We start from the raw sequence: 22,229 nt of genomic DNA, 5'->3' as shown, positions 1-22,229 counted from the left end.
AAGTGCCTTCCCTGGGGCTCATCCCTTCCCAAGCTGCCGGCATTCTGTGGTCCTACAACAACAACAAATCCCTTTCCTGCCGTCACCCTGGCACGGCCCCGTGCGTGGGCACAGCAGGAGCTCCCCCGGGCTGTGGGGCTGCCGTGTCCCATTTTTAGGGACAACCCCTGACCGCTGTCCCCGTTGCAGGCCACAGCCCGGTGTCGTTCCCGCGGCACGAGGAGGAGCAGCTGCAGCGCTCGGTGAGCTGGCGGCCGTGCCTGCTGATCCTGGGCCAGAACTGCCGCGCCAAGGGCCGCCTGCTCAACACGCTGCTGGGCCAGGAGCTGCTGCCCGCGCCCGGGGCTGCCACTGCCACCAAGGAGCTGCTGCCCGGGCCTGGCACCGCCACCACGGAGCTGCTGCCTGCTGCTGGAGCTGGAACTGCCACCAAGGAGCTGCTGCCCGGGGCTGGCACCGCCACCAAGGAGCTGCTGCCTGCTGCTGGAGCTGGAACTGCCACCAAGGAGCTGCTGCCTGCTGCTGGGGCTGGAACTGCCACCAAGGAGCTGCTGCCCAGGGCTGCCACTGTCACCAAGGAGCTGCTGCCCAGGGCTGCCACTGTCACCAAGGAGCTGCTGCCCGGGACTGCCACTGCCACCAAGGAGCTGCTTTCAACCCCTGGGGCTGGCACTGCCACCGAGGAGCTGCTGCCCAGGGCTGGCACTGCCACCGAGGCGCTGCTGCCTGCTACTGGGGCTGGCACTGCCGAGCTGCTGCCCGGGGCTGGCACTGCAGAGCTGCTTTCCACCCCCGGGGCTGGCACTGGCACTGAAGAGCTGCTTTCCACTGCTGGGACTGGCACTGAGGAGCTGCTGCCCACCCCCGGGGCTGGCACGGGCACCGAGGAGCGCTGCCGGCGCCGCCGGGTGCGCTTCACGCACGGGGCACGGCCGCGGCTGAGCCTGGCGCTGCCCGGGCAGTACGAGCTGGTGCAGGCGCTGGTGGCACACAGCGGGCACTGGGACACCATCCCCGAGCAGGACCTGCAGGTGCCCGGCGACGCCGAGGATCCCGCGCAGAGGGTGGCAGAGCTGGAGGTGGTGCTGCCCTGCGCGCTGCTCAAGGTGAGGGTGGCACCGTGCCTGGCACTGCCACCGTGCACGGGGAGCTTGGGGTGGCACTGCCACTGTCCCTGCTCTGTGGAGAGCTTGGGGTGGCACTGCCACTGTCCCTGCCCTGTGGGGAGCTTGGGGTGGCACTGCCACTGTCCCTGCCCTGTGGGGAGCTTGGGGTGGCACTGCCACTGTCCCTGGTCTGTGGGGAGCTTGGGGTGGCACTGCCACTGTCCCTGCCCTGTGGGGAGCTTGGGGTGGCACTGCCACTGTCCCTGGTCTGTGGGGAGCTTGGGGTGGCACTGCCACTGTCCCTGCCCTGTGGGGAGCTTGGGGTGGCACTGCCACTGTCCCTGGTCTGTGGGGAGCTTGGGGTGGCACTGCCACTGTCCCTGCCCTGTGGGGAGCTTGGGGTGGCACTGCCACTGTCCCTGGTCTGTGGGGAGCTTGGGGTGGCACTGCCACTGTCCCTGCCCTGTGGGGAGCTTGGGGTGGCACTGCCACTGTCCCTGGTCTGTGGGGAGCTTGGGGTGGCACTGCCACTGTCCCTGATCTGTGGGGAGCTTGGGGTGGCACTGCCACTGTCCCTGGTCTGTGGGGAGCTTGGGTTGGCACTACCACTGTCCCTGGTCTGTGGGGAGCTTGGGGTGGCACTGCCACTGTCCCTGCCCTGTGGGGAGCTTGGGTTGGCACTGCCACTGTCCCTGCCCTGTGGGGAGCTTGGGGTGGCACTGCCACTGTCCCTGGTCTGTGGGGAGCTTGGGGTGGCACTGCCACTGTCCCTGCCCTGTGGGGAGCTTGGGTTGGCACTGCCACTGTCCCTGGTCTGTGGGGAGCTTGGGGTGGCACTGCCACTGTCCCTGCCCTGTGGGGAGCTTGGGGTGGCACTGCCACTGTCCCTGCCCTGTGGGGAGCTTGGGGTGGCACTGCCACTGTCCCTGGTCTGTGGGGAGCTTGGGGTGGCACTGCCACTGTCCCTGGTCTGTGGGGAGCTTGGGGTGGCACTGCCACTGTCCCTGCCCTGTGGGGAGCTTGGGGTGGCACTGCCACTGTCCCTGGTCTGTGGGGAGCTTGGGTTGGCACTACCACTGTCCCTGGTCTGTGGGGAGCTTGGGGTGGCACTGCCACTGTCCCTGCCCTGTGGGGAGCTTGGGTTGGCACTGCCACTGTCCCTGGTCTGTGGGGAGCTTGGGGTGGCACTGCCACTGTCCCTGCCCTGTGGGGAGCTTGGGTTGGCACTGCCACTGTCCCTGCCCTGTGGGGAGCTTGGGGTGGCACTGCCACTGTCCCTGGTCTGTGGGGAGCTTGGGGTGGCACTGCCACTGTCCCTGCCCTGTGGGGAGCTTGGGTTGGCACTGCCACTGTCCCTGGTCTGTGGGGAGCTTGGGGTGGCACTGCCACTGTCCCTGCCCTGTGGGGAGCTTGGGGTGGCACTGCCACTGTCCCTGGTCTGTGGGGAGCTTGGGGTGGCACTGCCACTGTCCCTGCCCTGTGGGGAGCTTGGGGTGGCACTGCCACTGTCCCTGGTCTGTGGGGAGCTTGGGGTGGCACTGCCACTGTCCCTGGTCTGTGGGGAGCTTGGGGTGGCACTGCCACTGTCCCTGCCCTGTGGGGAGCTTGGGGTGGCACTGCCACTGTCCCTGCCCTGTGGAGAGCTTGGGGTGGCACTGCCACTGTCCCTGCCCTGGCATGTGGAGAGCTTGGGGTGGCACTGCCGCTGTCCCTGCCCTGGTCTGTGGGGAGCTTGGGGTGGTACTGCCACAGCCCTTTTCAATGAATTGCTGTGCTGGCTCTTTCCTGGGACACTTGTCCTAAGTTTTGTCCTAAAACTCCAAGGATTTGGTCCAAAATAAGGAATTTGGAGTTAGGGATCAGCCTTGCAGGTGAGACTCCAGATCTGCTTAGAAGAATTCCATTTTTTTGCTGCGTGAGTGAATTCCAGGGTATTTTTCCACAGAAAAAAAAAAAAAAACTCTCCAAATCTCCTCCTTTTTCATTTTCTGCAGGAAGTAGACATTGTGGTGGCTCCATGCCGGGGCTTCCAGTCAGCTGAGGCCACCCTGGCTGAGTTTGTGAACCAGGTGCTGCCCGTTGTCACCTTTGCCATCAGCGAGCCCCAGCTGTCCCCATTGGACCAGGCAGAACTTCGGGAAATCAAAGAAAAATTCTCCCTCCCCATCTTCTTCCTCCGAATCCCCGAGGCCGGCAGCGAGCTGAGCTCCCCCAAAAACCCCACCAAGGCCAAATCCCCGCTGCACCTCCAGCTGCTGGATCTGGAATACCTGAGCCCCTCCAGCCCCTGCGGCTGCGGCGTTCCCGGCTCTTCCATGCTGGTGGAGCAGCTGGAAAAGCTGCGGCTGCTGAGCTCCTTCTCCAGGCAGGTGCTGCAGCAGCACCTGGTGGAGGCGGCCACGAGGCTGAGCGAGGTTCACGGGCGCTGCCTGAACATCTTCATCAACCAGGCCTTCGACATGCAGCGGGACCTGCAGATCACCCCCAAGCGGCTGGAGTACACGCGCAGGAAGGAGAACGAGCTCTACGAGTCGCTGATGGGCATCGCCAACCGCAAGCAGGAGGAGATGAAGGAGATGATCGTGGACACCCTGGGCAATATGAAGGAGGAGCTGCTGGAGGATGCTGCCAGTATGGAGTTCCGAGGTGGGAGCCAGCTGGAGGGTTTGGGGTGGTGGGGGTGAGGGAGTTGGGAAGAAATGCAAAATCGGCGCAGGAGTTCGGTGGGATTTCAACCTGCAATTCCTGGATGGTCCCAGAACCCCAAACATTGATGAAAATCAGGGATCAGGCAGATCACGACCACAATAATTCATGGATTCAGTGAGACTCCAACCTGCAATTCCCAGATGGTCACGGAGCCCTAAACGCAAATCAGAATCAGGGATCAGGTAGATCATGACCACAGTAATTAATGGATTCCAACCTGCAATTCCTGGATGGTCACGGAGCCCTGAACATGAATCAAAATCAGGGATCAGGCAAATCCTGACCACAGTAATTCCAGGAATTCGGTGGGGCTCCAACCTGCAATTCCCAGATGGTCCCAGAACCCCAAACAAATCAAAATCAGGAATGAATTAGATCACGACCACAATAATTCATGGATTCAGTGGGATTCCAACCTGCAATTCCCAGATGGTCCCAGAGCCCTGAGCATGAATGAGAATCAGGGATCAGGCAAATCCTGACCACAATAATTCATGGATTCAGTGAGACTCCAACCTGCAATTCCCAGATGGTCCCAGAGCCCTGAGCATGAATGAGAATCAGGGATCAGGCAAATCCTGACCACAATAATTCATGGATTCAGTGGGATTCCAACCTGCAATTCCCAGATGGTCCCAGAGCCCTGAGCATGAATGAGAATCAGGGATCAGGCAGATCCTGGCCACAAAAATTCATGGATTCAGTGGGATTCCAACCTGCAATTCCCAGATGGTCCCAGAGCCCTGAGCATGAATGAGAATCAGGGATCAGGCAGATCCTGACCACAATAATTCATGGATTCAGTGGGATTCCAACCTGCAATTCCCAGATGGTCCCAGAGCCCTGAGCATGAATGAGAATCAGGGATCAGGCAAATCCTGACCACAATAATTCATGGATTCAGTGAGACTCCAACCTGCAATTCCCAGATGGTCCCAGAGCCCTGAGCATGAATGAGAATCAGGGATCAGGCAAATCCTGACCACAATAATTCATGGATTCAGTGGGATCCCAACCTGCAATTCCCAGATGGTCCCAGAGCCCTGAACATGAATCAAAATCAGGGATCAGGCAGATCCTGACCACAATAATTCCATTAATTCAGTGAGGCTCCAACCTGCAATTCCTGGATGGTCCCAGAACCCCAAACACGGATGAAAATCAGGGATCAGGCAATATCCATTTTTTTAGCATGTTCTGTTGGATGAAGTGATAATAATCATGGATAAAATAATTGTGGATGTAATGGTCATAATCTTGGATAAAATGGTCATAATTGAAGATTAAATCATTAATTATCTTGGATAAAACAATGATAATCTTGGATAAGATAATGGTGATACTATTGGATAAAATAATGATGATAATATTGGATAAAATAATAGTAATCTAGGATAAAATGATCATAATAATCTTGGATAAAATGATGATAATCTTGGATAAAATGATGATAAATGTTGGATAAAATGATAATAAATCTGGGATAAAATAATTAATAATATTGGATAAAATAATAATCTTGGATAAAATGATCATGATCTTGTCTAAAATAATAATAATAATGCTGCAATTCTGGCATCATTGGGAAAAACATTATTTTAAAACAACATTAGGAGCAGTTTGTGCTCCTCAGTGTCGCTATTGGACACGAAATGAGCACACAGAAGCTTGGTAAGTTCAAAAGAGAAAAAGACCCAGTTTTATTCAAACATTTGGTATTTATAGAATTCCAAAGGTGACCTGGGTTGGAGGATGGAATGACCACCTCTCCACCCTCACTGGTCCAAAAATCAATCCATCATTTCTCTCCACCCTCAGAGAAATATGGAAACTCTTCTATTTACACATGAAATTGTGGGGAAACTCTGACTCTCAAACATGTAAACATCATCAGAAAGCTAAAGAAGTTTTATGAGAACTTTAAAACTTTCAAAAGCACTATAAAAGAAAACACTTTTAAAAATCAGGGCAACATCAGAGCATCCCTCAGGATCTCCAGGATGATTTTTGCTCCCTTTTCCTGCAGACATCATCATTCCCGAGAGCGGCGAGCCCGTCAGCTCCAAGGACATCAAGCGCTGCATCCAGCAGATCCAGGAGCTGATCATCTCCAGGCTGAACCAGGCTGTGGCCAACAAACTGATCAGCTCCGTGGATTACCTGCGCGAGAGCTTCGTGGGGACCCTGGAGCGCTGCCTCAAGAGCCTGGAGGAGTCCTGGGAGGGCTCCGTGCACCCGCCCCGGGGGCTGGAGAAACCCCGCGAGGGCTCCGGGCACATCACCAGCAACTATCTCAAACAGGTCTGGGATGGGGCTGGAATGGCTGGCCTTGGGCTGGTGGAACTGCCACGCTCCTAAATTTGGGTGAAACGGTCAAATTATGGCCATAAAACACATGTGAGGTAACACAGTAAATCAATTAGCTCCCAAATTTGTATGAAATAATCAAATTATGGCCATGAAACAGACAGGAGATAACACAGTAAATCAATCATCTCCTAAATCTGTATAAAGTAATCAATTTATGGCCATGAGACACATAGGAGATAACACAGTAAATCAATTATCTCCCAAATCTGTATGAAATAATCAAATTACGGCCATAAAACACAGATGAGGTAACACAGTAAATCAATTAGCTCCCAAATTTGTATGAAATAATCAAATTATGGCCATGAAACACACAGGAGATAACACAGTAAATCAATTAGCTCCCAAATTTGTATGAAATAATCAATTTATGGCCATGAAACACACAGGAGATAACACAGTAAATCAATTAGCTCCCAAATTTGTATGAAATAATCAAATTACGGCCATAAAACACAGATGAGGTAACACAGTAAATCAATAATCTCCTAAATCTGTATAAAATAATCAAATTATGGCCATGAAATACATGTGAGATAACGCAGTAAATCAATTAGCTCCCAAATCTGTATGAAAGAATCAAATTATGGCCATGAAACACACAGGAGGTAACACAGTAAATCATCTCCTAAATCTGTATAAAATAATCAATTTATGGCCATGAGACACATAGGAGATAACACAGTAAATCAATTATCTCCCAAATCTGTATAAAATAATCAGTTGGCCATGAAACACATAGGAGATAACACAGTAAATCAATCAGCTCCTAAAACTTTATAAAATAATCAATTTATGGCCATGAGACACACCTGAGATAGCAGAGTAAATCAATTATCTCATAAACCTGTATAAAATAAACAAATTACAGCATAAAACCACACATGAGATAACACAATAAATCAATGGAAAATAACACAGTAAATCAATTATCTCCTAAATTTTTCTGAAATAATCAAATTATGGCCATAAAACACACATGAAACAACACAATAAATCAATTAGGTCTTAAACCTGTATAAAATAATCAAATTAAAGGCTAAAAACACCCATGAAACAACACAATAAATCAATTATCTCCTAAACCTGTGTAAAATAATCAAATTTCAGCCTAAAATGCTCATTACACAATAAATCATCTCCTAAATCTGTATAAAATAATTGAATTAAAGCCTAAAATGCTCATGACACAATAAATAATCTCCTAAACCTATATAAAATAATCAACTTTCACCCTAGAACACTCATGACACAATAAATCATCTCCTAAATCTGTATAAAATAATCAAATTAAAGCCTAAAAACACCCATGAAACAGCACAATAAATCAATTATCTCTTAAACCTGTGTAAAATAATCAAATTTCAGCCTGAAATGCTCATGACACAATAAATCATCTCTTAAATCTGTATAAAATAATTGAATTAAAGCCTAAAATGCTCATGACACAATAAATAATCTCCTAAACCTATATAAAATAATCAACTTTCAGCCTAGAACACTCATGACACAATAAATCATCTCCTAAATCAGTATAAAATAATCAAATTAAAGCCTAAAAACACCCATGAAACAACCCAATAAATCAATGAACCATGTGATTCATGGACTACCCCAGTTTTTTCCATTTTCACAGGCTCTGGCAAAGCTCCTGGCTGGCAGAATTCCCATTTTTCCCTCTTTTCCCTGCTTTTCCAGATCCTGAACGCAGCCTATCACGTGGAGGTCACTTTCCACTCGGGCTCCACGGTGACCAGGATGCTGTGGGAACAGATCAAACAGGTACAGATGCTTGGAAAAAGGAATTTTGGAGCAAAGAATCCTCTAAATTCACTCTGGGAGTTTATTCCTGGAGATTTCCATGCCTGGAAGTGCCCCAGGATGGAGTTGGAGCAACCTGGGCTGGTGGAATGGGATAAAATTTAAAATCTTTTCCAGTCCAAGCCATTGTGGAAATTCCAGGATTCTCATCCAGAGGGGATTGATCACGATATTGGTGGGAAAATCAGGGAGAGCTGTTCCCAAATGGGTGAAATTTCCAGGGAAGCAGCTTTTTCCTGGTGGAAATTCCAGGTGTTGGAATCAGCACTTCCTGTAATTACTGGGTAATTAAATTGCTCTGCCTCACCCTTCGTTAGAAACCACGGAATTGCAGAGTGGATCCCTGTCCCAGGAAGGGAGGAGGAGGAGGAGGAATCTGGGGTTTGTTCCCACTCTGAGCTGGGATTAGTTGAGGAAAAATCTTGTTCTTGCTCATCCATCCGAGGAGGGAATAAAGTTCCAGCTCAGAGCAGGAATTTCAGGAAGGAATTTAGGTTGGATCTTAGGAAAAGGTTTTTGACTAAAAGAGTGATAAAGTGCCCGGGGAGGTGGTGGAGGCACCGTCCCTGGATGTGCTTAAAAGAAAGATTGGATGTGGTACTGGGTGCCTTGGATTTGGGGCTGATTTTTGGGATTTGTGCCTTGGATTTGGAGCTGATTTTTGGGATTTGTGCCTTGGATTGGGGCTGATTGCAGGGATTGGGGGCTGATTTTTGGGATTTGTGCCTTGGACTGGGGCTGATTACTGGGATTGGTGCCATGGTTTTGGGCTGATTTTTGGGATTTGTCACCTTGGATTAGGGTTGATTGTAGGGATTTGTGCCTTGGATTGAGGCTGATTTTTGGGGTTTATGCCTTGGATTTGGGGCTGATTTTTGGGATTTGTGCCTTGGATTTGGGGCTGATTTTTGGGATTTGTGCCTCGGATTTGGTGCTGATTTTTTGGAATTTGTGCCATGGACCGGGGGCTGATTACTGGGATTTGTGCCTTGGATTTGGGGCTAATTACTGGGATTTGTGCCATAGATTGGGGGCTGATTTTTGGGATTTGTGCCTTGGATTTGGGGCTGATTGATGCCTTGGATTGGGGCTGGTTTTTGGAATTTGTGCTTTGGGTTTGGGGCTGATTTTTGGGATTTGGGGCTGATAGCAGGGATTGGTGCCTTGGATTTAGGGTTTTTTCCAGGAACTGGTGCCTTGGATTTGAGGCTGATTTTTGGGATTGGTGCCTTGGACTGGGGGCTGATTCCCAGAATTGGTGCCATGGACTGGGGCTGATTTTTAGGATTTAGTCGAGGTGTTGGGGCTGCGTTGATCTCGAAGGTCTCTCCCAACCTGGTGACTCTGTGATTCCGTGCTTTTCCCAGATAATCCAGCGGATCACGTGGGTCAGCCCCCCGGCCATCACCAGCGACTGGAAGAGGAAGGTGGCCCAGGATGCCATCGAGAGCCTCAGCGCCTCCAAACTGGCCAAGAGCATCTGCAGCCAGTTCCGCACGCGCCTCAACAGCTCCCACGAGGCCTTCGCCGCCTCCCTGCGCCAGGTCAGGGGGAAAAGCTGCCCAGCAGCTCCGGGTTAGGGCTGGGAAGTGGAGTTTTAACTGGAAAATCACCCAAATCTGCCCCGGAGCTCGGGGCTGGGGCTGGGAAGTGGAGTTTTAACTGGAAAATCACCCAAATCTGCCCAGGAACCGGGGGTTGGGGCTGGGAAGTGGAGTTTTAACTGGAAAATCACCCAAATCTGCCCAGGAACCGGGGGTTGGGGCTGGGAAGTGGAGTTTTAACTGGAAAATCACCCAAATCTGCCCAGGAGCTCGGGGTTGGGGCTGGGAAGTGGAGTTTTAACTGGAAAATCACCAAATCTGCCCAGGAGCTCGGGGCTGGGGCTGGGAAGTGGAGTTTTAACTGCAAAAACACCAAAATCTGCCCAGGAGCTTGGGGAATCTATATAAATATATATCTAAATCTATATGTATCTCTAAATCTATAAATCTAAATCTATATGTATATCTAAGTATCTATCTCTAAATCTATATATATAAAAATATATAAATTTATATGCATCCCTAAATCTATATAGCTCTCTCTAAATCTATATCTCCCTAAATCTATATTTATATCTAAGTATATATCTCTAAATCTATATATAAAAAAATATATATCTAAATCTATAATTCGAAATCTATATGTATATCTAAGTATCTATCTCTAAATATATATATAAATCTATATATCTAAATTTATATGCATCCCTAAATCTATATTTCTCTGTCTAAATCTATATTTCCCTAAATCCAAATATATCTCTAAATCTATAAATTGAAATCTATATGTATATCTAAGTATCTATCTCTAAATCTCTATGTATATAAATATATATATCTAAATTTATATGCATCCCTAAATCTATATAGCTCTCTCTAAATCTATATCTCCCTAAATCTATATGTGTCTGTAAATCTGTCTCTGGATGTGTCTGTAAATCTGTCTCTGGATGTGTCTGTAAATCCGACTGTGGATGTGTCTGTAAATCCGTCTGTGGATGTGTCTGTAAATCCGTCTGTGGATGTGTCTGTAAATCCGTCTGTGGATGTGTCTGTAAATCCGTCTGTGGATGTGTCTGTAAATCCGTCTGTGGATGTGTCTGTAAATCCGTCTGTGGATGTGTCTGTAAGTCCGTCTGTGGATGTGTCTGTAAATCTGTCTCTGGATGTGTCTGTAAGTCCGTCTGTGGATGTGTCTGTAAGTCCGTCTGTGGATGTGTCTGTAAGTCCGTCTGTGGGTGTGTCTGTAAGTCCGTCTGTGGGTGTGTCTGTAAGTCCGTCTGTGGGTGTGTCTGTAAGTCCGTCTGTGGATGTGTCTGTAAGTCCGTCTCTGGATGTGTCTGTAAGTCCGTCTGTGGGTGTGTCTGTAAGTCCGTCTGTGGGTGTGTCTGTAAGTCCGTCTGTGGATGTGTCTGTAAATCCGTCTGTGGATGTGTCTGTAAGTCCGTATGTGGATGTGTCTGTAAGTCCGTCTATGGATGTGTCTGTAAGTCTGTCTGTGGATGTGTCTGTAAGTCTGTCTGTGGATGTGTCTGTAAATCCGTCTCTGGATGTGTCTGTAAATCCGTCTGTGGATGTGTCTGTAAGTCTGTCTGTGGATGTGTCTGTAAATCCGTCTGTGGATGTGTCTGTAAATCCGTCTCTGGATGTGTCTGTAAGTCCGTCTGTGGATGTGTCTGTAAGTCCGTCTGTGGATGTGTCTGTAAGTCTGTCTGTGGATGTGTCTGTAAATCCGTCTGTGGATGTGTCTGTAAATCCGTCTGTGGATGTGTCTGTAAATCCGTCTGTGGATGTGTCTGTAAGTCCGTCTGTGGATGTGTCTGTAAATCCGTCTGTGGATGTGTCTGTAAGTCCGTCTGTGGATGTGTCTGTAAATCCATCTATATATTTCCAATCTCCCTAAGCCCCGCTCCGCACCTGCGCGCGCGGTGTTGGCGGGGTGCGTGGGGCATTCCCGGCGAGCTGTGCCCGCTGTGCTGTCCCTGCAGCTGGAGGACGGCCACTCGGGCCGGCTGGAGAGGACCGAGGACCTGTGGCTGCGGGTGAGGAAGGAGCACGCGCCCCGGCTGGCCCGGCTCTCCCTGGAGAGCAGGTCCCTGCAGGACGTGCTGCTGCACGGTGAGATTCCTGCTGGGAATGGGATCCTGCTGGGAATGGATCCTAATGGGAATGGGATCCTAATTGGATCCTGCTGGGAATGGGATCCTGCTGGGAATGGGATCCTGCTGGGAATGGGATCCTGCTGGGAGGGGACCCTGCTGGGAATGGGACCCTGCTGGGAATGGGATCCTGCTGGGAGGGGATCCTGCTGGGAATGGATCCTAATGGGAATGGAATCCTAATTGGATCCTGCTGAGAATGGGATCCTGCTGGGAGGGGATCCTAATGGGAATGGGATCCTAATGGGATCCTGCTGGGATCCTGCTGGGAGGGGATCCTAATGGGATCCTAATGGGAATGGGATCTTAATGGGATTCTGCTGGGAGGGGATCCTGCTGGGAGGGCGATCCTAATAGGAATGGGATCCTGCCGGAATCCTGCTGGGTGGTGACCCTAATGGGATCCTGCTGGGAGGGAATCCTAATGGGAATGGGATTCTAATACGATCCTGCTGGGAGGGGATCCTGCCAGGAATGGGATCCTGCTGGGAAGGGATCTTAATGGGGTCCTGCCAGGAATGGGTCCTGCTGGGAATGGATCCTGCTGGGAGGCCATCCTGCCAGGAATGATTCCTGCTGGGAGTGGGATCTTGCTGGGAAGGAGATCCTAATGGGAATGGGATCCTATTGGTATCCTGCCGGGAGTGGGATCTTGCTGGGAAGGAGATCCTAATGGGATCCTGCCGGGAATGGGATCCTGCTGGGAGTAGGATCCTGCTGGGAGTGGGATCCTAATGGGATCCTGCCGGGAATGGGTTCCTGCCGGAAATGGTTCCTGCTGGGAATGGGATCCTGCCTGGAATGGTTCCTGCTGGGAGGGGATCCTGCCAGGAATGGTTCCTGCTGGGGGTGATTCCTACTGGGAGGGGGATTCTGACGGGAATGGGATTCTGCTGGGGGGTGATTCCTGCTGGGGGTCATTCCTGCTGGGTTCCTGCTGGGAATGGGATTCTTCCATGGAGTGGTTCCTGCTGGGAGGGGGATCCTGCTGAGAGTGATTCCTCCTGGGTTCCTGCTGGGAGTGGGTTCCTGCCAGGAATGGGTTCCTGCTGGGAGGGGGTTCTTGCTGGGATTGATTCCTGCTGGGAGCGGGATCCTGCTGGGAATGCTTCCTGCTGGCAGTGGGATCCTGCTGGGAGCGGGTTCCTGCTCCCCCTCCTCCCCAGGCAGCAGTGGTGGGGGGAAGGAATTTCACTCAACTTTCCAGAAAATCCAGTTTGGATTTTCACTCCATTTTCCACCTAGGTTTCAACTGGCACCTCCCAACTACCTCACAGCTAGGAATGTGCAGGAGGGAAAAATGTGGATTTGGGGCTGATTTTTGGGATTGGTGCCTTGGATTTGGGCTGATTTTTGGGATTGGTGCCTTGGATTTGGGGCTGATTTTTGGGATTGGTGCCTTGGGTTGGGGCTGATTTTTGGGATTAGGGGCTCATTGCAGGGATTGGTGCCTTGGATTGGGGCTGATTTTTGGGATTAGGGGCTGATTTTTGGGATTGTTGGCTTGGACTGGGGCTGATTTTTGGGACTGGGGCCTTGGGTTGGGGGCTGATTGCAGGGATTTGTCACTTTGATTTTTGGGATTTGTGCCTTGGATTGGGGCTGATTGCAGGGATTGGGGCCTTGGATTTGGGGCTGATTGCAGGGATTGGTGCCTTGGATTTGGGGCTGTTTTTTGGGATTTGTGCCTTGGATTAGGGTTGATTGCAGGGATTGGGGCTGGTTTTTGGGATTTGTGCCATGGATTGGGGGAGGATTGCAGGGATTAGTGCCTTGGATTTGGGCTGATTTTTTGAATTTGTGCCTTGGATTTGGGCTGGTTTTTGGGATTTGTGCCATGGATTGGGGGAGGATTGTAGGGATTGGTGCCTTGGATTTGGGCTGATTACTGGGATTTGTTCCTGGGATTTGGGCTGGTTTTTGGGATTTGTGCCATGGACTTAGGGAAGATTGCAGGGATTGGTGCCTTGGGTTTGGGCTGATTCCAGGGGTTTGTGCCTGGGATTGGGGCTGTTTTTTGGGATTTGTGCCATGGATTGGGGGCTGATTGCAGGGATTGGTGCCTTGCAGGGAAGCCCAAGTTGGGCAGGGAGCTGGGCCGAGGCCAGTACGGGGTGGTGTACCTGTGTGACAGCTGGGGGGGACACTTCCCCTGCGCCCTCAAATCCGTCGTCCCTCCGGATGAGAAGCACTGGAACGACCTGGCACTGGAATTTCACTACATGAGGTCTGTATCCTGAGTGCTTTGCCCATTCCACAGGGATCTGACTGATTTCCCAGGGTTTTTCAGGCTGGAAGAGCCCCCAGCCTGTGGCTGATGTCCCCTTTGTCACCCCTCAGAGTGCCACAGCCAGGTTTGCTGCAGGAATCTGGGGTTGGAGCTCCTGGAATGCCCAGCCAGGGGTGCTCCTTCTTGCCTTAATCAGATTCTCTGCTGCCTGTGCTGTCCAAACTCAGAGGACTTTCGAGTTTACAGACCATAATAACCAGCATTTCTTCTCCCCTGATTCCTGGTGGTGAATCCTCTCTCTTTTCCCACTCCTTGTCCTGCCTGAATTCCCAAAAAAGCCAAGGATGGCTCTGCAGTGCAGAGAGCAGCTGGTTTGCAGTAAACAGCTGCAGGCACAGCCAGCTGAGAGAAGAATGGTTTTTTTTGTGACTCTAACCTTTAGAAAGGCTTTTTTCTTTTTGAGTTTAATTGGCTCAGACAGCTGAGGGTTGTACTGCTCTGAGCCATGCTGGGAATTTTTGCTAAATCTGCAGCTCTGGGGCTTCTTCCCTTGGCCTGGGCTAAAGTCTGGGGACAAAAATGACCCAAATTTTCTGTTCTGAACCTGCTCCAGGTCCCTGCAGGGATTCCCTTGGCCTGGGTTGGAGAACAGGGCCAAAAATGACCCAAATTTTCTGTGCTGAACGTTCTGCAGAGATTCTGGGGCTTCTTCCCTTGGCATGGGCTGGAGGGCAGGGCCAAAAATGACCCAGATTTTCTGTGCTGAATCTGCTCTAGGTCCCTGCAAGGACTCAGGGGGCAAAAATTATCCCAGATTTTTATGTTGGACCTTCTGCAGGTCCCTGCAGGGACTCTGGGGCTTCTTCCCTTAGCCTGGGCTGGAGAACAGAGCCAAAAATAACCCAGATTTTCTGTGCTGAACCTTCTGCAGAGATTTTGGGGCTTCTTCCCTTGGCCTGGGCTGGAGGATGGGATAAAAATGACCCCAATTTTGTCTGCTGACCGCTCTGCAGGTCCCTGCAGTCCCACGAGAGGCTGGTGCACCTGCATGGCTCCGTTATTGATTATGGCTATGGAGGAGGCTCCAGCATTGCTGTGCTGCTGATCATGGAGAGGCTGCACAGGGACCTCTACACGGGGCTGAAGGTGCCAAATTCTCTTATTCAATATTTTTTTTTTTATTTTTATTTTATCCCTGGAAGTGCCAGGACAGAGTTTGGAGCAACCTGGTTTAGTGGGAAGTGGCCCCCTGCCCATGGGATGAGTTTTCCTCTCCCTTCCAACCCAAAATGTATTCTCTAATTAAAAATTCCCCATTAATCTATAAAACAAAGCTGGAATGATTCAATTTTGGCAAAGAAGAGTAAGCCAAAGCAACTGTTAGGACTAAAATCCATGTTTTTCCCCTCAGACTAAACCTGGTTTAGTGGGAAGTGTCCCTGCCCATGGGATGAGTTTTCCTCTCCCTTCCAACCCAAACCTGTGAGTCTCTAATTAAAAATTCCCCATTAATCTATAAAACAAAGCTGGAATGATTCAATTTTGGCAAAGAAGAGTAAGCCAAAGCAACTGTTAGGACTAAAATCCATGTTTTTCCCCTCAGACTAAACCTGGTTTAGTGGGAAATGTCCCCCTTACCATGGGATGAGTTTTCCTCTCCCTTCCAACCCAAAACGTATTCTCTAATTAAAAATTCACCATTAATCTGTAAAACAAAGCTGAAATTACTCAATTTTCAGTTTTTTGGTAAATAAGAGCAAGCCAAAGTAACTTTTAGGAATAAAATCCATGTTTTTCCCCTCAGACTAAATCTGGTTTAGTGGGAAGTGTCCCTACCCATTATATGAGTTTTGATCATCTCCCTTCCAAACCAAAACATATTCTCTAATTAAAAATTCTCCATTAATCTGTAAAACAAAGCTGGAATGACTCAATTTTGGCAAAGAGGAGCAGGCCAAAGCAACATTTAGGCATAAAATCTGTGTTTTTCCCCTCAGGCTGGGCTGGAATTGGAGCCACGCTTGCAGATTGCATTGGATGTGGTGGAAGGGATCCGGTACCTGCACAGCCAGGGCTTGGTGCACAGGGATATCAAACTCAAAAATGTCCTGGTAAGGAAAATCCCTGCCTCTGCCTCATCCCAGAGCCTTTTTTGTGGGGAAAAAAAGAAGCTTTAAGCGAGGGAATAAATTTCTCCACTTATTTGGAGCTGTGCTGGTGTCAGCCACAGGGAGGTTTTGCTGCCTCCTTTCCTGGCTGGAAGTCTGGGGCAAAGGGAGCAGGAGCCCCTCACAGGTGAGGCAGCATTTAATGCTGGCTAGGGCTTTATGTACAAAATCACAAATTTTGATTGGGACAGTGTCATTGCAACAGGCCCCTGGCTGGGTAATGATTGGCATTGATTGACTCCATGGCTCACAGAAGGCTGATCAATAATAATCTTTATTAAGAAACCCATTGCTCTTTTATAGACAGTTATGATACAGGTGGACCTCGGTGGTCCTCCAGTCCAAACCCCATCACCACTGGCTAATTAAGAAACCACCCTTTGGTAAACAGATCTCCACAACACATTCCACATGTGCACAACGAGAAGATAAGAATTGTTTCTGGTTCTTTTCTCTGATCTTCTCACAGCCTTTTCCCAGGATGATGCCTCTCTCCAGCAGAGAGCTGCTGCCACAGAAGACATCTCGAGCTCTTTATTTCCCAGCATCAGTCTCATTTCATGGTTAGGACAATGTAATAACTAACAATTGTTTATTTCTCAGCATCAGTTTCATTTCATGGTTAGGACAATGGGAAGATGCCAGCAGCTCAAATCCCCAGCAGCAGACACAGAACTCAGAGTTACAACTCACTTTAAAAATTTGTGTTTCTCTCAGAGAGCTGCTGCCACAGAACACATCTCGAGCTGTTTATTTCCCAGCATCAGTCTCATTTCATGGTTATGACAATGTAATAACTAACAATTGTTTATTTCCCAGCATCAGTCTCATTTCATGGTTATGACAATGTAATAACTAACAATTGTTTATTTCCCAGCATCAGTCTCATTACATGGTTATGACAATCTTATAATTAACAGCTGTTTATTTTCCAGCATCAGTCTCATTTCATGGTTAGGACAATGGGAAGAAGCCAGCAGCTCACATCCCCAGCAGCAGACACAGAACTCTGTTACAGCTCACTTTAAAAGTTTTTTGGGAAAGTTGTGTTTCTCTCAGAGAGCTGCTGCCACAGAACACATCTCGAGCTGTTTATTTCCCAGCATTTTTGGGAATAGAGGGGATTTTTAAAATAGCTTCTCTCAGAAAAAAATGTATTAAAATTGTTGTTTTTTTTTTTTTTTTTGCAAAACCAGCACAATACCAAAAATCAATATTTTTATGGGAGAAATGAAGTTCTCACCTGCCTGCCTGTGGCTTTTTCCCCAGCTGGACAAAAAGAATCGGGCCAAAATCACGGATTTGGGGTTCTGCAAACCCGAGGCGATGATGTCTGGCAGCATCGTGGGCACCCCCATCCACATGGCTCCCGAGCTCTTCACAGGTAGGATCCCCCTGAATCCACTGCTCTGCCTGGAATTCTGAATCCAGTTCCTTGGAATTCATCTCTCAGCTGCTCCTGAGACCATTCCAACCCCAGGAAATTCCCTCCTTTCCATGCATGCTCTGGATTTTTCCTGTGTTTTAAGTGCCACTCTTGACGGAGGATAATGGGGTTGGATCAGCTCTGCTGAGGTAATTAACACCCTTGCAATTAGAAGTGTAAATTATCATTAGGAGGAAGCTGGAAATCCTTGGCTTTCACAGGGAAATACTCCAGGAAGGATTCCCTGGAAGGAGATTCCAAGCTGTTACTATCTTGGATTGAGTTTGGATTTGCTGGGAATTCTGGCAGCTGCCCTGAGGGATTTTCCTGAGTTTTGGAAAGTTCCATTCCCACTTATCCCAACACTTTTGGTCTGTCAGAGCTGTCCTGCTTGGATAAGGTTGGGATGGAATGGAAGCATCTCTGTTGGTGTGGATTTAGGGGATATCTGGGATATTTCTGGGATGAGAGGCTGATGTTTGGCTCTGACAGAGCTGAGCCTTACAGCTGTTGTTGTTTAAAATACACCTGAGCTCAGTTTGGGAATTCCTGGTACAGCTTAAATGTATAAATCCTGGGAATTGGAAAAGCCTAACCTTGATCCCAGCTCCTGCTGCCTTCCTGGATTTCACACAAGTTTTGCCTCCCTGCTATGAAATTGGGGTTTAAATTTGGGGAAGTGGAACCCTGGAATCACCTCTCAGCCTGCCCAGCTCCCAGTGATTTTTCCCTGCTGATCCCACGTGTTTTTTTCCCAGGGAAATATGACAATTCCGTGGATGTTTATGCCTTTGGGATCCTGTTCTGGTACCTCTGCTCGGGCCACGTGAAGTTACCCGAGGCTTTTGAGAGGTGTGCGAGCAAAGATCACCTGTGGAACAACGTCAGGAGAGGTACCTGGGCTTGGCTCAACTCTGAAACACCTGAGGTGGTGGGAAAATCCAGTTTTATTCTGGTGGTAGAGAGGTGAAAGGTAAAAATCCCAGAATCCATGAAGCTGGAAAAGATTTCTGGGATCATCGAGTCCAGGCTGTGCCCGATCCCCACCCTGAGCACTCAGTGCCACCTCCAGGGATGGGCACTCCAAACCCCCCTGGGCAGCCCCTTCCAGCCCTTTCCATGAGGAAATTCCTGCTGGTGTCCAACCTGAGCCTCCCCAGCACAGCCTGATGCCGTTCCCTCTCCTCCTGTCCCTGTTCCCTGGGATAAGATCCCAAATCCCCCCCCGGCTGTCACCTCCTGGCAGGGAGTTGTGCAGAGACAGAAATTCCCTCTGAGCCTCCTTTTCTCCAGGCTGAGATCCATGATTCCATGGATTTGGCCACCCTCTGGAAGTGCCCACCAGTGCCCTCAGCAATTCCTTGGCAGCATTGCTGGAATGTGCCCCTTTCCCAGGAGCTCCAACCCCCACCCAACCCTTCCACCTGCTTTTCCTGTATGTGAGCAGGGCTTTCCCTGGAAATTCCTGGAAATTCCTGGTGATCCCGCTGTACCACCCAACCCCTCCACCTGCTTTCCTTGGATGTGAGCAGGGCTTTCCCTGGAAATTCCTGGCATTCCTGGTGATCCCGCTGTGTTTCCAGGGGTGCGTCCGGAGCGGCTCCCGGTGTTTGACGAGGAATGCTGGCAGCTGATGGAAGCCTGCTGGGACGGGGATTCCTCCCAGCGGCCTCTCCTGGGAATCGTGCAGCCCATGCTCCAGGGAATCATGGACAGGCTCTGCCGGGCCGGCTCCGAGCATCCCAACAAAGGCCTGGATGACTCCACCTGAGCGGGAAGCGCGGCAGGATTCGGGAATTGCAGCGGGATTTTGGGAATTCCAGCCCCGCCTCTGCCGTGGAGCTGCGAGCCAGCCCCGAGGGGGGACAGGGAGGAGCTCCGAGGGGTGACAGCTCCATCCCAATCCCACCCTGCTATCCCTATGGAATTGTGTGGGACAGGGAGGAGCTCAGAGGGGGCTCAGGGGGTGACAGCTCCATCCCAATCCCACCTTGTTATCCCTATGGAACTGTGTGGAACAGGCGGTGGCAGCTCCATTCCAATCCCACCCCGTTATCCTATGGAATTTTGTGGGACAGGGGGTGGCAGCTCCATCCCAATCCCACCCCGTTATCCTATGGAATTGTGTGGGACAGGGGGTGGCAGCTCCATCCCAATCCCACCCCGTTATCCTATGGAATTGTGTGGGACAGGGGGTGGCAGCTCCATCCCAATCCCACCCCGTTATCCTATGGAATTGTGTGGGACAGGGGTGGCAGCTCCATCCCAATCCCACCCCGTTATCCTATGGAATTGTGTGGGACAGGGGTGGCAGCTCCATCCCAATCCCACCCCGTTATCCTATGGAATTGTGTGGGACAGGGGGTGGCAGTTCCATCCCAATCCCACCCCGTTATCCCTACAGAATTGTATGGCCAAGGGATGGAAAATCCAAACCCTTCGGAGTCATGGGATGGGCTTTGCCAATCCCACCCCAAGCCTTGGGAGGGATCTGTGGGATGGGAAAATCCCTTCCCAAAGCCCCGGGAGAACGATCCCGCTCCTCCCTCTGCCATTGACAGCAATTCCAGAGTGCTCGGAGAGGAAGGAAAAGGCACAAAACTTTAGGATAAGGAAGTGTTGGGAAGCTCCAAGGAGCTGGAAATGTTTACATGGACAGGAGCAAAGCTTCCGTGTTTTTCTACGGGGATTTGGAAAACCCCACCTGGATAAGCTATTGATCCCTAATCCCACCTTTTCCTCCTCTTTTTTTCCCCCCTCTCCTTTGCTTCCTTCAACTTCCTGGAATGGCTGGAGAAACCTTCCCTTGCTTCCACACCGCATTCCTCAGAGGTTCCGCTTTGCAGCAGCACAAAAAGTCCTTAAAAGTCTTGATTTTTCCCATGGGGGAAAGTGCCAAAATTCCTTTTAAATCAGGATTTGGGGCTTGGAATTCATGGGGTTGTCGTGGCAGTTTTAAATTGGGCTGAGCGTGCACAGGAATGTTTTAAAAAAAATGAGGATTTTCCAGCTTTTTTTTTCCAAGTTGGATGGGAAGAAAGATCCTTCCTTCTTCCCTTCACTTTCACTCCAGGGCTGGAATTTGGTTGGAAAGAATAAAAAAAAAAAAAAAAAATGGGGATATGGAAGAGGGGGATTCTGGGCAAGGTTGTATTTCCCAAATTCCTGGAAATCCCAGTTTGCTTCCTGCATTTTTGGGGTGGAATTGGGCTGGTCTGGAGCAGGAAACGCCCCTTGGTGGCTCCATGAGGAACTGAGGAGTTGGGAATTCTCCCTGGAATTCCCAGGGAAGGTGGAATTCCTTGGCTGAAATTCCAGCTGCCCGTGGCCGAGGATGGGTTTAGTGGGAATCTTTTCCTTTCTTTGTGCAATAAAATGGATTCAGGAGCTTTTTATGGAGGAGAAAAAAAAAAAAGAAAAAAAGGCTTTTTTTTGTTCCTTCCCTGCACCCGGTGGGGGTGGGGGGGGAATGTGCTGAAATTCCTGGTGGGATGGGGATAGATCCAACCTCTCCTGCCAATCCAGAGTGGGATTTTTATGGATCCAATCCCTGTTCTGCCATTCCAGAGTGGATTTACATGGATCAAATCCCTGTTCTGGCATTTCCAGAGTGGATTTGGATGGATCCGTCCTCTCCTGGCATTCCCAGAGTGGGATTTTTATGGATCCAGTCCCTGCTCTGCCATTCCCAGAATGGATTTGGGTGGATCCAACTTTTCCTGCCATTCCAGAGTGGATTTACATGGATCAAATCCCTGTTTTGGCATTTCCAGAGTGGATTTGGATGGATCCGTCCTCTCCTGGCATTCCCAGAGTGGGATTTTTATGGATCCAGTCCCTGTTCTGCCATTCCCAGAATGGATTTGTGTGGGCCCAACTTTTCCTGCAATTCCAGGGTGGGTTTTTTATGGATCCATCCTCTCTCCTGCCATTCCACAGTGGGGTTTTTATGGATCCAATCCCTGTGTTGGCATTCCCAGAGTGGATCTGGATGGATCCAACTTTTCCTGCCATTTCCAGAGGGGCTTTTATGGATCCATCCTCTCTCCTGGCCGTCCCAGCACGGATTGGATGGATCCAGGCCCTGCTCTGGCATTCCCAGAGTGGGATTTTCATGGATCCAATCCCTGTTCTGCCATTCCCAGAATGGATTTGGGTGGATCCAACTTTTCCTGCCATTCCAGGGTGGGTTTTTTATGGATCCAGTCCCTGTTCTGCCATTCCAGAGTGGATTTGAGTAGATCCAATCCCTGTGTTGGCATTTCCAGAGTGGGTTTGAATGAATCCATCCTCTCCTGGCATTCCCATAGTGGGATTTTTATGGATCCAATCCCAGTTCTGCCATTCCAGAGTGGATTTACATGGATCCAATCCCTGTGTTGGCATTCCCTGAGTGGATTTGTGTAGATCCAATCCCTGTGTTGGATTTCCAGAGTGTTTTTTTTTTTATGGATCCATCCTCTCTCCTGCCATTCCAGAGTGGTTTTTATGGATCCAGTCCTTGCTCTGGCATTCCAGAGTGGATTTGTGTAGATCCTCTGGAAAAGTGGGAATGGCTCTGAGGAAAAACCTCTGGAAAAGTGAGAATGACCTTTGGGAAAAGCGGGAATGGCCCTTAGGAAAAACCCCTGGAAAATGGGAATTGCCTTGGGGAAACCTCTGGAAAAGCAGGAATGACCTTTGGGAAAAGCTCTGG

The 22,229-nt window shown here is 49.9% G+C and overlaps 1 protein-coding gene across 1 annotated transcript in view; it reads left to right on the top strand.

Annotated features, from left to right (window-relative positions):
• DSTYK (dual serine/threonine and tyrosine protein kinase) overlaps nt 1-20,928 on the top strand; it is a 28,219-nt gene extending 7,291 nt beyond the window's left edge. Inside the window, exons 2-13 of the mRNA XM_068173243.1 lie at nt 190-1,106; nt 3,101-3,752; nt 5,842-6,116; nt 7,884-7,967; nt 9,374-9,550; nt 11,539-11,668; nt 13,780-13,936; nt 14,953-15,085; nt 15,937-16,050; nt 17,377-17,491; nt 18,292-18,426; nt 19,117-20,928. Coding sequence (XP_068029344.1) covers nt 190-1,106; nt 3,101-3,752; nt 5,842-6,116; nt 7,884-7,967; nt 9,374-9,550; nt 11,539-11,668; nt 13,780-13,936; nt 14,953-15,085; nt 15,937-16,050; nt 17,377-17,491; nt 18,292-18,426; nt 19,117-19,304 — 3,077 coding nt within the window. The 3' untranslated portion in view covers nt 19,305-20,928. The remainder of the gene's footprint in view (nt 1-189; nt 1,107-3,100; nt 3,753-5,841; nt 6,117-7,883; nt 7,968-9,373; nt 9,551-11,538; nt 11,669-13,779; nt 13,937-14,952; nt 15,086-15,936; nt 16,051-17,376; nt 17,492-18,291; nt 18,427-19,116) is intronic.
• Nucleotides 20,929-22,229: the final 1,301 nt, after the last annotated feature.

Source organism: Anomalospiza imberbis, chromosome 26, assembly GCF_031753505.1.
Source record: "Anomalospiza imberbis isolate Cuckoo-Finch-1a 21T00152 chromosome 26, ASM3175350v1, whole genome shotgun sequence".
NCBI lineage: Eukaryota > Metazoa > Chordata > Aves > Passeriformes > Viduidae > Anomalospiza > Anomalospiza imberbis.
This window is presented reverse-complemented; position numbering and strand designations above follow the sequence as displayed.